Genomic DNA, 13,391 nt, shown 5'->3' with positions numbered 1-13,391 from the left:
TGAGAAAATTAGAGTGGGCTAACGATAACTTTGGATGATATAGCAACAAGTAGTGCAACGTAGCACGGGCGATGGAAGGGGCTGATTTCGCCAACCCCATCTGTTTTTCGCCAGTAACTCACGCCATAATTATCATATTAACGCCAAACTTTCAGCATCTGTCCAGAATTGAATTGCAAATCCTCCCGTGCAAGCAATAGGTAAATCGGTCCACAACTTTTCTAGTAATAACGGTGTAAAGTCAAACATCTTGCCGGAGCGGCGCGGCGGCCGGCGCCGGCCGTTGCCGCCTGAATGGTAGACTGTGCCGGCGCGGGACGGTTCCATCTTTGCACTGCGCTTCTTACCGCTGATTATGATCGATTCGTGTCAAATTTTGTGTGAAGGCTTAAAAATGTAAAGGCAATCTAATGTTCAAATAAATACGAAAATCAACCGGTAAAAATTGAATTATTAGGGTGCAAACACAATCTGTGACTGAAACGTTTCCCGCGTCGGCCGATCCCCGTCTTTGCCGGCGACATCTTCTTACTCTTAGCAGGCCACTAACTGCCAAATTTATGGTTAGATTAACTAGAGATTCTCATAACACTACAAATGTCGTATAAAGGAAGAAATAGGAAAATCGGCCGGTAACTCTTAGAGCTATGGGCGTATAAACGCAAAATAGTCACTATAGCAAATTTCATCACGATTAACCTCATTTGATCTTGAAGATATTGATCTAGGGCCATGAAATTGGCACACGATAAAGTTCCCCACCGCCCCACCTACAATTCAAATTCCGTTTTTTTTTTTAAATACCTTTTTTGGCTAAACCGGGCCTTTCTCCCCTAGCGCTGGGAGAGTCAGGCGTATTTGCTTTTTGCAACCAAAGAGAGGCGCTGCCCGGAAAATGCCCAATTGCATTCTCCGGGCATTTGGGTAGCATTTGGCCAGTCGGCAACTGCCGTGAGGGCTGTACATATTTACGCGTGTTAGATTAGGTCAGGTCACGTCAGGTCAGGCTAGGTTTGCTTTGGTTTTGGGTAGAAAGAACTAAGAAGCATCTCCGGGTAGCGCCTCTCCTTGGTTGCTAAAATGAAACACGCGAGTGCCAGACATTACGAAGTCCAAAAGACAGTTACGTAGACGTCGGCCCATTCTGGATTTTTTATATGATGTAGCTAATGTATGGGAGAATAAAATGTGTAAAAATCAGCAAAATCGAAGGGTACCCATTTTTCAGAAAATCAAAATCTATTTTTTGAATTTTGATTTAGTTCATTAATTAGCTTATTACGTCAATATTGTCATCCTCAAATTAAAGCCTGATGTATTCTCTCCATTTCACACTTTGTCTCATGGTGATATGTCTAAAACTTCAATGGTTATGACGCTTTAAAGATGATAATGTGCCTTGCCTAAGTCAATGTTTGATGACGTGTATCTCTGAAACGTGACGTCATATCTTTACAAAAACATGTCTCCTTTCTTTTCACATATAGATGAGTAGTTTCACAAAGTTTCGCAAAAATCGGAGGAGGTGAGGTTCAAAATGGTCATTTTTTGTCTCACTTGACGTGGAATGCCCCTATTCCTACATATTGCACACCATATACCTACTCCCAATATCGCCAGTGTTTTCCACTGGGAAAACTGCACGTTCTATGTATAGCGTCATATTCCCGGCACCCCTGGGTAATGTAGCCCCGTGTTATTGCTCCGGCCAGCTGTGACTCAGTGAACGCGGCACTGCCCTCCAACTGAGGTCTGTCCGGGTCCCAGCGACTCCGGCGACCGCCGGCTCGGTGGGCCGCTGGGCGCTCAATATGACACGCTATCTGGAAAAACGGTCCGGCAGCCTGCGATGGCGTGTGGGCCGTCTAAAAATGGTCCGGCGCGGTAACCACTCCAACCAGCCGCTGCCTCACTGCGAGCTGCCGGACGGCATGGGATCAAAGAGAGTGGCGCCAGACCTGCGGACTGGATTATGTAACTAGGTATATGATCTACCATATCTGCGCTACCGGCTCATCAGTAATGTTGATACTACCCGTTTGATGGCAAAATGAGGCTATCACACGTGCTCACATGACGGCGTGTGATACGCTGATGGGTGTATTCCGTGCTACCGTCTAGCATCTGTTAGCTTCATCACCCATCGATAACGCCTCGGTTGTTATCCGTGGCTCGCAGCGTCTCTAAAACAGACACGGCAGGGTCAGGTAGCCCAGCTGATCGTTCCAGTGCGCTGGTCTGACCCCGTGACCTGCAGGCATGTCCGATCAGTGCGGCCCACGTGCCCGGCAGGTCCTGCTCGCACGTCACTCTCAGTGGTAGGTCTCTTCTGACGATCCTCGAATCGTGTGTGAGCTGTGACCAGTGGGCAATTTTCTACTTGTATGTGGGTGTTCAGATAGGCATGCCTTCTTCTATCCATTAGTTATTGGTCATTTCTTGGTCGAGTCGGCTGCCGGTCAGTTATTTTGGCCGGTCACATGTACCACCGCTCGTCTGTGACCGGCCATATGTTCTGTCCAGATGCTCGTCAGCTCCGGTGAGGTGCTCTGACGGACCGCTCGGCTCTCCGTGCTCTGGTCGATACGCGGTGAACCGTTATCGCCATTGATTAAGCTGGCGGCCGACCGGCACTTTGGCCAATAGAGTAGCCACTCCACAGTGACGGCGTGCAGGTCGTTACCGAGCTGCCCACACACCTGCCTACACCTGCCTATATGGCACCTGCCTACAATCAGCAGCGGTAGTATTAGCAGCCCGCAGCGGCGGGGTTTGCGGGAACAGCTACTGTCGCGACGGGCGCTGCCCCCCGTCCGACTATTGTGTGTTCGCAGCTCCTGCTATCCCGTCATGGTTCATTTTCCTGTGCATTGGATGGGAGGCGTGGCCCCTCGCTTTGTTGGTGTTCTTATGCGAGGTCCTTAACTATTGTATATCAAGTAATACAGCAATCTATGGCGAGGTCTTTCGCGCTCTCATCTCTGACGTTTCTACCCCCCAAACAAAAGCCGGCATAAAGTACCGCCCACAGCGTAGCAAGGGGTTTGAGGAAATTATGCCTCCTCGGTATATCATATGCATTTGACCATGTCACATGTATATAATATATGATATGATTGTGCCGGCTTTTGGTCCGTGTAGGCTGGTTTTCTCGTCCGTTTAGTATTCGATAGATTCACCGTTTCACCGTCATATAAAGGAAACACGCATACCTGAACCGACATGGTGAATAATATACATGTATCCTATCGATTATATGGATTGGAGCATTAAGCATTGGATATGAGAGTAGCTGCCTTCCTTCCTATGGACGAAAATTCTTAAAATGCGTTAGTCGAGGCAAAAAACTGTGAAGGATTAAATGTCCAGACTTGACGACGTGAAAAAGCACCTTTGTTCTAATATGAATAAGTTAAACAAAGCTGTGTATTGAGTCGCCGAGTTGTCATCCCTTAAGAGTCTGAGTCCTCGTGTGACCACGGCGCGGACCTGTCCCCCAGACACATCGTTCCACGACTTCGTGGAGCACCCGGTGATGAAGGAGATCAAGGAGCGCTCCATCTTCATCCACGTGGACGTGCCCGGCCAGGAGGATGACGCCATCACCCTGCCCGACGAGTGAGTCCCCACCCCCGTCCCCCCAGACAGCCCCTCGGACCGGGCCGCGGCCGGCCGACCCGCCGGGTCAGACGCCGCCGGCCGAGATCACTGGAACGGCCCGTCATTAGTTACCGGCCGCGGCCAAATATTTACCCAGAAATCGTACGGCAGACATCATTTAGATGACCTGTGTGATCTCTGTGTAGGGCAGCTCCTCCCGTAGATGTCATTCTCAATCGTCTGCTCATAGATGTCAAACTCATACTAGCAGAAAAAATAAGCGAGTGAACAATGAGCGAATTTCCCCTTCTGTGTCATTTCCTGCCGTGTTGTTGCTCGTTATAGTGTTACGTGATCCGTGATGTCTGTGGTATCGAATGTGACTGTAGTGTGTGAGTCAGGCATTGCAGCGTGCCCTGTGAGCCCGCCGCGGCGTCGGCGAACAATGGGGCCGGGTCGTCTTCTTCACTTGACACCCGCCGCTGAGTGATGGCCGCCGCCGCGACGGGCTGGTGTGGGGTGAGTGTGCCGGCCAGCCAGTCCTGCTCTGGCTGGCCGGCCGTGCGGTCCATATATACAGTCTACACGTGGTTGTTCCTGTTTTACTTTCTACAAGCTATTTCGGCTTTTACCGTGCAACAAGATGCCGGGTGAGGACGCACCGACCGCTGGTGTGAGTGGAACGGACTCAGACGGTGCTGCAACAGAAGATGCCAGTTTGGCAGTGCCTCCATTCGACTTGAAGTCTATCCCAGAGTTCGATGGCTCATCTAATGTGGTCGAGTGGTTGGAGCAAGCTACGCTGCTGTGTGGACTACGTTCAGTATCGCTCATGGCGGTCCTGCCCACCCGGCTGCGAGGCGGGGCGTTCGCTGTGTGGTCCCGAATGACCCCAGCGACCCGATATGATTTGGCTAGTGTCAAGGCCAAATTGTTCCGGGCGTTCGCAATGGATCCGTTCACGGCCCAGGCGGAGCTGGTACGACGGCGCCTGCTTCCTGGAGAATCGGTGGACGTGTACATGGCAGCGCTGCAGCAGCTCGCTGAACTGACTGGTGGCCTGCCAGACCGAGCGATCGCCATCCTATTCGTCAACGGGCTTCCCGAGTCGGTGCGTTCGGCCGTGCAAGACAGCGTCGCCGATACAACGCTTGAACTGGAGCTTGTTCTGGACCGCGCACGAGCCGTATTGGCGAGGTCAGAACTGACCAGTGGATACGCCGCCGCAGCCACCCGAGGACTTCCGCCACAACGGAACGGTGGTGGAAGAGGGATGACCCGTCAACGTAACGGTACAGTGCGGTGCTGGCTGTGTGGCCAGCCAGGTCACATCGCCCGCCTGTGTCCGGCTAGGCGTGATGGAGATCGCACCGAGACGCCGCACCCAAACGGACGAGGCGGAGGAGCTACGTCAGCGCAAGTCGCCCCTCCGCCGGCTCACGTCCGCGCTCTGGAGGAAGGCAACCAGTAGTGCAGGTCCTGGTTAATGGGCGTCCGTGCCGCGCGCTGGTCGACACAGGCTGCGAAGAAACTATAGTATACGCCGGATGCGTACCACAGTGGGAACAGTGTACGGTTAATATGACAGCCGTCAACAACAGTGTTCTGCAGTGCTGTGGCAAAGCTGAAGTGGACTTGGCGGTGCAGAGTGTTCAGGCAACGGTGAGAGTGGTGGTAGCGCCACAACGACTGATGGGAACGGACGTGCTGTTGGGAATGACCGGTATTGAAGCGCTGGGTGGCGTTACGGTTCGATCGGGGGCGGTGCGGTTCGGTGGTAGTGATGGTGATGGCCAGGGCAAAGCCTGTGGCGTGCAGGCGGATGGGCTGACTGCAGGTGCAGTGGTGCGTCAGAACGCACCTGATGGTGATGGTCAGGGGAAAGCCTGCGGCGTGCAGGCGGATGGGCTGACTGCAGGTGCCGTGGTGCGTCAGACCGCACCTGATGGTGATGGTCAGGGGAAAGCCTGCGGCGTGCAGGCGGATGGGCTGACTGCAGGTGCAGTGGTGCGTCAGAACGCACATGATGGTGACAGTCAGGGTAAAGCCTGCGGCGTGCAGGTGGATGAGCTGACTGCAGGTGCAGTGGTGCGTCGGAACGCACAGTGGCCTGAGAACAGGCAAATCGAATCGGCGGACTTTGTGGCAAGCTTTCGTGAGGGCAGATGGCAAGTGAAGTGGAAATGGGTGGACAATGTCGAGCCCAAAAAGTTGACAAACACAGTAGCCCAGTATGCTATGAAAGAAGAGGTGTATGTTCCGTTCCGAGCCGAAGTGGAGACGTGGATCAAGGAAGGATGGTTGCAGCCATATGACGAAGAGGTGTACGGACCGGCACGTGGACTAATCCCGCTTATGGCAGTGGAGCAGTCGGCTAAGAACAAAGTACGACCGGTACTCGACTTTCGCGAGCTGAACGAATATTTGGCGCCGCACACGGCCGAGGCCGACGTGTGCGGCGAGCAGCTGCGCAAGTGGCGGCGTCACGGCGAGAAGGTCGCGGTCATCGATCTGAAAAAGGCATTCTTGCAGCTGCATGTTGTGCCTGAACTCTGGTCCTTTCAGACGGTGATGGTGGACGGGCAGCTGTACTGCCTCACACGCATGGGCTTCGGCCTCAGTGTGGCTCCGCTGATCATGCAAGCGGTGGTCCGAGAAGTGTTGAGCCAGGATCCCGAGATGGAGAAGGCTGTTCTGCCTTATGCCGATGATTTGCTCGTCAACGAGTCGATTATATCGGCTGAGGAGGTAGTGCGGCATTTTGCCAGATTCGGGCTCGCCTGCAAAGCTCCGGAACGAGTAGAGGACGGAGCCCGGATGCTGGGATTGCGCGTGACTACATCCGAAAACGGCACCCCGCAATGGCAACGAGACGGGGACGCACCAACAACACCCCCTGAAGTGCTAACCAGGCGCTCGGTGTTCATGTGGACGGGACAGCTCATCTCTCATCTGCCGGTCGCTGGCTGGTTGCGGCCGGCTGTCGCGTGGCTCAAACGGACTGCGAACAATGCTAGCAAAGACTGGGACACACCGATAGAAGACAAGTTCCTGCGTGAAACGGTGGCAGAGGTGGCACGGCGCGTGGAGAAGTGTGACCCGGCGCGCGGTCAGTGGTGTGTGTCTGGGGACGCTGTCGTGGTTTGGACCGATGCCAGTGCCATTGCTCGAGGCGTGGTACTGACGGACCCCCTCACAGACGCTGTCATCGAGGATGCGTCATGGCTTCGACCCGAGACAGATTCCGACATGCACATCAACATGTCGGAATTGGATGCAGCGATCAACGGCGTGAATCTTGCTCTAGCGTGGGGATTCCGACGACTGGATGTTCGCACTGATTCTGTCACCGTCCAGCGCTGGTTAAGCGACGCGCTGTGTGGCAAAGCAAGACTTCGGACAAAGGCACAGTCAGAGATGCTGATTCGTCGGCGTGTTGCCGTGTTCAAACAGCTGGCAGCCGAATACGAGTTGGACGTGGAAGTGACTCTTGTGGGGTCGGCTTTGAACCGTGCCGACGAGCTGACGCGCGTCCCAAAACACTGGCTACACATCACGCGGACCGCCCAGGAATCGTCTACACAGCCGGCGGCTGTCGTCGCGGCCGTCCAGCGACCAGCCACGTCGACTGACATATGTGCGGTGCATGCGAACATCGGACACCAGGGGGTGAGGCGTACCCTGTGGTATGCTCGCCGCGAGTTCGGCACGGCTCGAGTGTCGAAAGCCGCAGTGCAGGCGGTCATACGAGGTTGTCAAGTATGTGCTTCCATCGACCCTGCACCTGAGCGATGGACGCACGGGACGGCAGCAGTGGAGCGAACGTGGGACCGTCTCGCCATGGATGTAACTCATTTCCGTGGCCACTCGTTCCTGACTCTGGTGGACTGTGGACCGTCACGGTACGCTATTTGGCGCCGACTGGGACGCGCAGACGCCGAGGCGATTGTCAGAGAGCTCGAAAACATCTTCTTGGAGAGAGGAGCACCGGCGGAAATCCTAACTGACAACGCAACGGAGTTCCGCGGACACGCTGTGTCAGCGCTGGCAGCGCGCTGGCACATCAAGATGATGTTCCGAGCCGTGTATGAACCCAGCGGGAACGGCATCGTCGAACGAAATCACAGGACCATCAAAACCATGGCTGCACGCCAAGCATGCACAGTATTGGAAGCTGTGCACCGTTACAACGTCACGCCGAAGGACGGTCAGGATACAAGAACAGCGCCCATGAGTGGCATTTTCCGACATCCTGGAGGAGACCTGTGCATCAGACAGACAGACGAGGCAAATGGGCCAGTGGAACGCATGGCTAAGCAGAGAGGAGTCTACCAAGTGGGTAACAGCGTCTGGATTCGGAGGCGGGGGGATCGTTGCTTCTCCTCATCGAAGAGAGGAGTGGTCACCAAGATTCTGTCTCCACAAACCGTCGAAGTGGACGGTGTTCCTCAGCACGTCCGAAACCTGCGCCATCGCTCGGAGCGAACGGTCGAGTCCGGGGCTTCGAGAGCCCCGTCACCTGTTTCGGACGATGACACCGTCTGGCCGCTCCCTATGGCGCCACGACTCGCGACAGGTGACTTGGGGGCGGGATTAGAGGCGGCAGACCGGGCAGCGATCGCCAGCGATATGGAATGGACGGGGCCCGAGCCAGAGACTGGTGCGCCGGCAGTGCGTGTTGACGGTGTGTCAGATGCGGAGAGTGGCGAAGCATCCGATTGTCAGAACTTGGAGTCGGGTGAGGTCGTGCCAAGGCGCAGCACTAGGCAGAGCCGTGCTACGCAACTTTATGGTGACCCTGTGCCGTCTGATGTCGTGGACCAGTTGGTTTAGGCATGGCGTGTTTCTTGAGAAACAGGGGGTGATGTGGTATCGAATGTGACTGTAGTGTGTGAGTCAGGCATTGCAGCGTGCCCTGTGAGCCCGCCGCGGCGTCGGCGAACAATGGGGCCGGGTCGTCTTCTTCACTTGACACCCGCCGCTGAGTGATGGCCGCCGCCGCGACGGGCTGGTGTGGGGTGAGTGTGCCGGCCAGCCAGTCCTGCTCTGGCTGGCCGGCCGTGCGGTCCATATATACAGTCTACACGTGGTTGTTCCTGTTTTACTTTCTACAATGTCTCAAAGTGTCCCCTATGTATCCGGACTATCTGCAGCCACTCCTAGTCCGGCAGCCGCCAGCCGTCCTTTCAGACACTGATCAGTAACCACCCAGTGGCCGACAATGGTCTCCCCCATCGGAGAACACTGCTGAATCAGCGGCTATCTTCCGCGATGGGATGTGCTCCAGGGGTCACTTCTGTGCTGTTGAAGTGGTGGAAATATTTCGGGAAAATGACGCTGTATGAGGCCCATATTTCTGGGGCGAGTGTTACACCGGTCCCTTTATCTAGCCCGCCTTAGGCTCGTTCAATTCACCTGTATAGTGTATATAATTGACGCTTGTAACTAATCGCATCACAATCCTCACCTGGCCCCGTTTAGCGTGTATCAGTTCGACCTTTGTCAGTGTGGGTTGTTCGGGTTCATTGTCGCTCGCTCCGCGGTTACCGCCCCCTCCTGACACCCCTCTCCCCGTCTCTGTGCGGCAGCTTCAAGTTCCCGACGATGCAGCAGCTGGGCGAGGATATGCTGCAGGTGCTGGACACGCTGAAGGTCAACATGGTGATCGGCCTGGGCGAGGGCGCCGGTGCCAACATCCTGGCCCGCTTCGGACTGGCCTACCCGGACCGCGTGCTGGGCCTGGTGCTGGTCCACTGCACGTCCACGCGGGCCGGCATCATGGAGTACTTCAGCGACAAGGTGAGCCGCGTGGAGCTCCGCCGTCCCGGCTCGTATAGTGCGCGTCACGCTGTCGGCTGGGGCCCGTAGTACGCCGCCGGACCGAATAGTACGCTGCACCGGCCGCCGCGGCCGGCAGCCGCAGTGACTAGCCCATCTGCAAACCAGATGCCGTTTATGCATTGTCATTGGATGTACGGGTGCGGACGGTGTGGAATGCGGCGCCCTGGCAACCCGTATCTCCGGCCGGTGCCCGCCGAGCGCTGGTGTTTTATAAAACACTGAGCAGCGCGTAATCATCCTTCTGTGCCGGGCGCGGTGCACGACTGCGCCGGCCGGCCGTTCATTGATTCCGTCGTCAAAGGAGTTGCTATTTTTGTGCCGGCGCCGTGCAGGTTGAGGCCGGCCGTGCCGCCGCCGGGTGGCTCGGCCGCAGCGTCGGTCGGTCGGCCCGCCGGTGCCGCCGCTGGCTCCCCGCCAGCTGCCATGCAACATCACGCAGGCTGGGTTGCCGGCAGACGGCCGCGCCAGTTGGCGCTCAGCCAACTGAAGCCGCCGCCGGCAGTCGGGGGGGGGGGGGAGGGGCAGAGGGGGGATGTTGCAGGGGCGTCTCCAGTTCGACCGACAGGCCACAGAGCGAGCTGTCAGCAGTGGACGCCAGGTGGCGGGGCCGGACAGGGTCAAGGCTCAACCACGTGTGCAGTTGCACTGCATCGGCGACGTGCTGCTAGCCTACATGTTCTAAGGAGCATATGTGAAAACCAATGAGTCGTCCGTATCTGCTCGTAACGTTTTTGAATATTAGAAAAAAAAACAGTTGGCTTTTCATACCAGCAGATCGTCATATAGGTACCCAGTACTTACTACCCCAGGCCCCTGCTAATTACGTTGGGGTTCTTTTCCGTTTCAGCTCATGAACTGGAAGCTGAGTTCAATCGGACACCACCCGAGCGCCGAGCAGTACCTCGTGTTCCATCGGTTCGGCAACGTGAGTACCGGCCCGCCCCCAGTACCGGTACCGAGTACCGAGTACTCGGTGTGCTGTCAGTGTTGTGAGACGGAATGGTTGTCCGGTCAGAGCGCCCGGCCGGTGTAATGTATTTCACACCAACCGCTGGTACCTCTCCTTTGGCCCGTCCGTCCCAAATCATTTATATCCTTCTTACAAGGACTTTGTGTTCTAATGGATCCTGCTAAAGGAAGGTAGCGGCGATAAATGTTTATCTTGTGCGTCACAGTGCACCAATTCTCGGCGACGTTTACGTCGGTGCTATTTTTGTTAGTGGCCTGACCTGCACACTCTGTCGCTCGCTCGGGGCGGCGCTGTCCGACTCCCGAGCGTCTGTTCTGGCTGCTGTCGTAGCATCAGTACTACAGTGTCGTACCGTCAGTACTACAGTGTCGTACCCACGACAGTTCGCCACTGAAAGCTGCGGAGCGAGTCCGAGTGACAAATAACTCGGCTCTGCACCGGATCTGTCCAATGCTGCCGCCTTTACCTGACCAGCGGGCGCCGGCTGGGAGGCGCTTTGGCTTCGAAAGAGATGGCTTCGTTGAGGTCCCGGAGCTTTACCGTCTGTGCTGAATGATCATTATCTAACCCCTCAGCTGCTGATTTGCCGAGCTGTCGGGCCTTACAGGCACCTGCTGCCAGTCTGGTCATTAATGCTGTGGCTGTCAAATGCCATATCGAGCTCAGGAATGATTCGTCCTGCCTATTAACTCGTACTAACAAGCCGTCGTCTCTCGGTGATCCTAGTTATAACGTAAATGACGCTGCTGGCATTCGTGTTTGTGAACATTCATTGTTGTGTGGAGCGTATTCATTGCCAGTTTTCCTTGTGAAGAACATTGTTTTACCCTATGGCCTAGCTGTAACTAGCTCAAAAATAAGTTAGTTTAGGCAAAGATATTGTCTGTCTTTCTTACCATTCAAAACGTTGAAGTTTTTATCCTAGTTTTCTGAATGCCGGAGCTTAACCCGGCAGGCGGTGGGCCTACCAGCCACCTTCCGCGCGGTGGGGGGGGGGGGGGGCATTTTTTTTGCCCCCCCCCCCGTATCTCCGAAACTACTGGACGGATCCAGAAACTTCAAACGGCGTTCGATAGCCCTGTCAAATTTGTCGAGGGAAACCAAATTTCATTGACCTCGGGGTCACCGATGACGTCACAGGTCAGGTCAAAGATAAAATGTTTCACCGTTCACGGGGCTTCTAGGGAAAGCGCTACAACACCGAGTAAAACGCATTTTGTCGAAAATCAGCGATAAGGCGTCAGTTGTCTAGTACATATGTTGCTATTAGAGGTCACTGGTCATACCAGGTCAGGTCACAGGTCAGGTCACCAAAGGTCACCAAGGGTCACCACATGAGCCCAACTTTACTAAGGTTATGCGATGCATGTTTTATGGCCAGTTTTTCATTTCCAACTCAATGGTGTTGTTTATAAGACCATCAGGTACGGTTTAGGTCACTTTCTGGTGGAGGTCAGGTCAAGGTCAGGTCAAAAAAGGTCAAATTTCAAAGTTGATATTTTTGCATAAAATGGGTATCGATTCGATGCAGCTCGTCGAGCGGTTCTCGAGATATATTGAAAAAAACTAAAGGGGGGGGGGGCAAAAAAATGCCCCCCCCCCCCCCCACCGCCTGGAAGGTTAAGAGACCCAAGCTTACTCGTTTAACTTTGAAGTCACAGTGGTCCCGTCCAAATGATTAGTGTGTGTGTGACAGCATTCCATTCCGTCCAAGCCTTTCTCCTCGCCATGATCCATTGTGGATCCATATCCTCTGCCTGCCTGCCTGCCTGCCCTGAGCGCCGGCGCCACTGACTCGCCGACTGTCGCTAAGTGCTCTGTTGATGTTGTCTGGCCGTGCTCTGATGATGTACTGCACACTCCGTCACCGGTCTGCCTCGCCGCGACGCGCTCTCTGCTGTGGCCAACTGTGCTATACGGGCACCGCTGCTTGAACTGTGGCTCACGAATGTCGCGCTCTGACACAGTTCGCTCGCTCGCGTCACGGATTGTGTGCCCGTCCTTACCACCATCCTGGGAATCCTAGGAGACGGGGAGGGGAGGGACACAATTTTGACTTGCAAGGACGGCAAGGCTGACTTGATGTTAAGATAATTGATGAAACGTATGTATATTCAGACTTAAGCAGTGATGACACTTGTAGCTCGACCGAAACTACCCCAGACTTGGAGGCAACTGACCTGTGAGGTTGAGAGAGACCCTACCTAGACCCGGATGGACTTATATAGACTGGACAATTTTTTTTTTTATTAGACTGCAGATGTAGCCTTTGACTGAAAAGACATAGGTAATATCGAGCTGGGAAGAGCTCAACTCCAGACCATGCGGGATTTTACCGCAGGCCAAGAGACTTTTATTCTGACTTGCTGAATCAGAATAGAAGGTCTTCCGTCATGGAGAGATCGCGGTTACTCTGGTCCTAGAGACGATATACTGTGCCTTAATTTAACAGCCGGAGACGGGAGTAGTCCTCTGACCTGGGACCCCGACCCTCCTTGTGCTATGCCTCTGGCTTCGCTGACCGCTCGTCGCTGACTGCTCCTCGCTGACCGTCGGATCACACTTCTGCGGTGTGACCCGACCTGACCTGACTGACCTCTGTGCCGCTGACCTGGCCCGGCTCTGACGGGGCTGCTCTGACCTCTGGGTCGCCGCTCTGACCTCTGTATACCGCTGACCTGCCCCCTGGGTCGCTGACCGCCGCCGGCCGTGTCGCGCACTGACCGGCCGTTGTCTGTCTGTCTGTTGCCGGTCGCCGACAGTCGCTGGAGGAGGTAATGTATCGTCAGACCGCCGGCGCCGCCCCGGCCGCCGCTCGCTGCTGCTGTGCATGGCTTTGTCTGATACGCTGCTGCCTCCTTGCGCCGGGCGCTGGTCCGCCAGCGCCCGCAGCCGTAGCTGTTAGTCCGCCTTAGCTGTGTAGTTGCCGCAGCTTACAGAACGGTACAACATGTGGGGATGGAGTGGTTACACTCAAAAC

At 55.3% G+C, this 13,391-nt stretch overlaps 1 protein-coding gene across 5 annotated transcripts in view; it reads left to right on the top strand.

The window, feature by feature from the left end:
- LOC122385529 (uncharacterized protein ZK1073.1-like) overlaps window positions 1-13,391 on the top strand; it is a 46,364-nt gene that overhangs the window by 27,235 nt on the left and 5,738 nt on the right. For 3 of the 5 annotated variants that reach the window (XM_043373866.1, XM_043373870.1, XM_043373868.1), the window contains exons 4-7: window positions 3,501-3,618; window positions 9,189-9,399; window positions 10,289-10,366; window positions 13,174-13,185. In XM_043373866.1, coding sequence (XP_043229801.1) covers window positions 3,501-3,618; window positions 9,189-9,399; window positions 10,289-10,366; window positions 13,174-13,185 — 419 coding nt within the window. The remainder of the gene's footprint in view (window positions 1-3,500; window positions 3,619-9,188; window positions 9,400-10,288; window positions 10,367-13,173; window positions 13,186-13,391) is intronic. The other 2 variants (XM_043373867.1, XM_043373869.1) reach the window with 1 other exon arrangement.

The sequence above is a fragment of the Amphibalanus amphitrite genome, unplaced genomic scaffold (genome assembly GCF_019059575.1).
Source record: "Amphibalanus amphitrite isolate SeventyFive unplaced genomic scaffold, NRLGWU_Aamphi_draft 000221F_arrow, whole genome shotgun sequence".
NCBI lineage: Eukaryota > Metazoa > Arthropoda > Thecostraca > Balanomorpha > Balanidae > Amphibalanus > Amphibalanus amphitrite.
The sequence above is the reverse complement of the archived record's forward strand: the minus strand, read 5'-3'. Positions and strand labels throughout refer to the sequence as shown.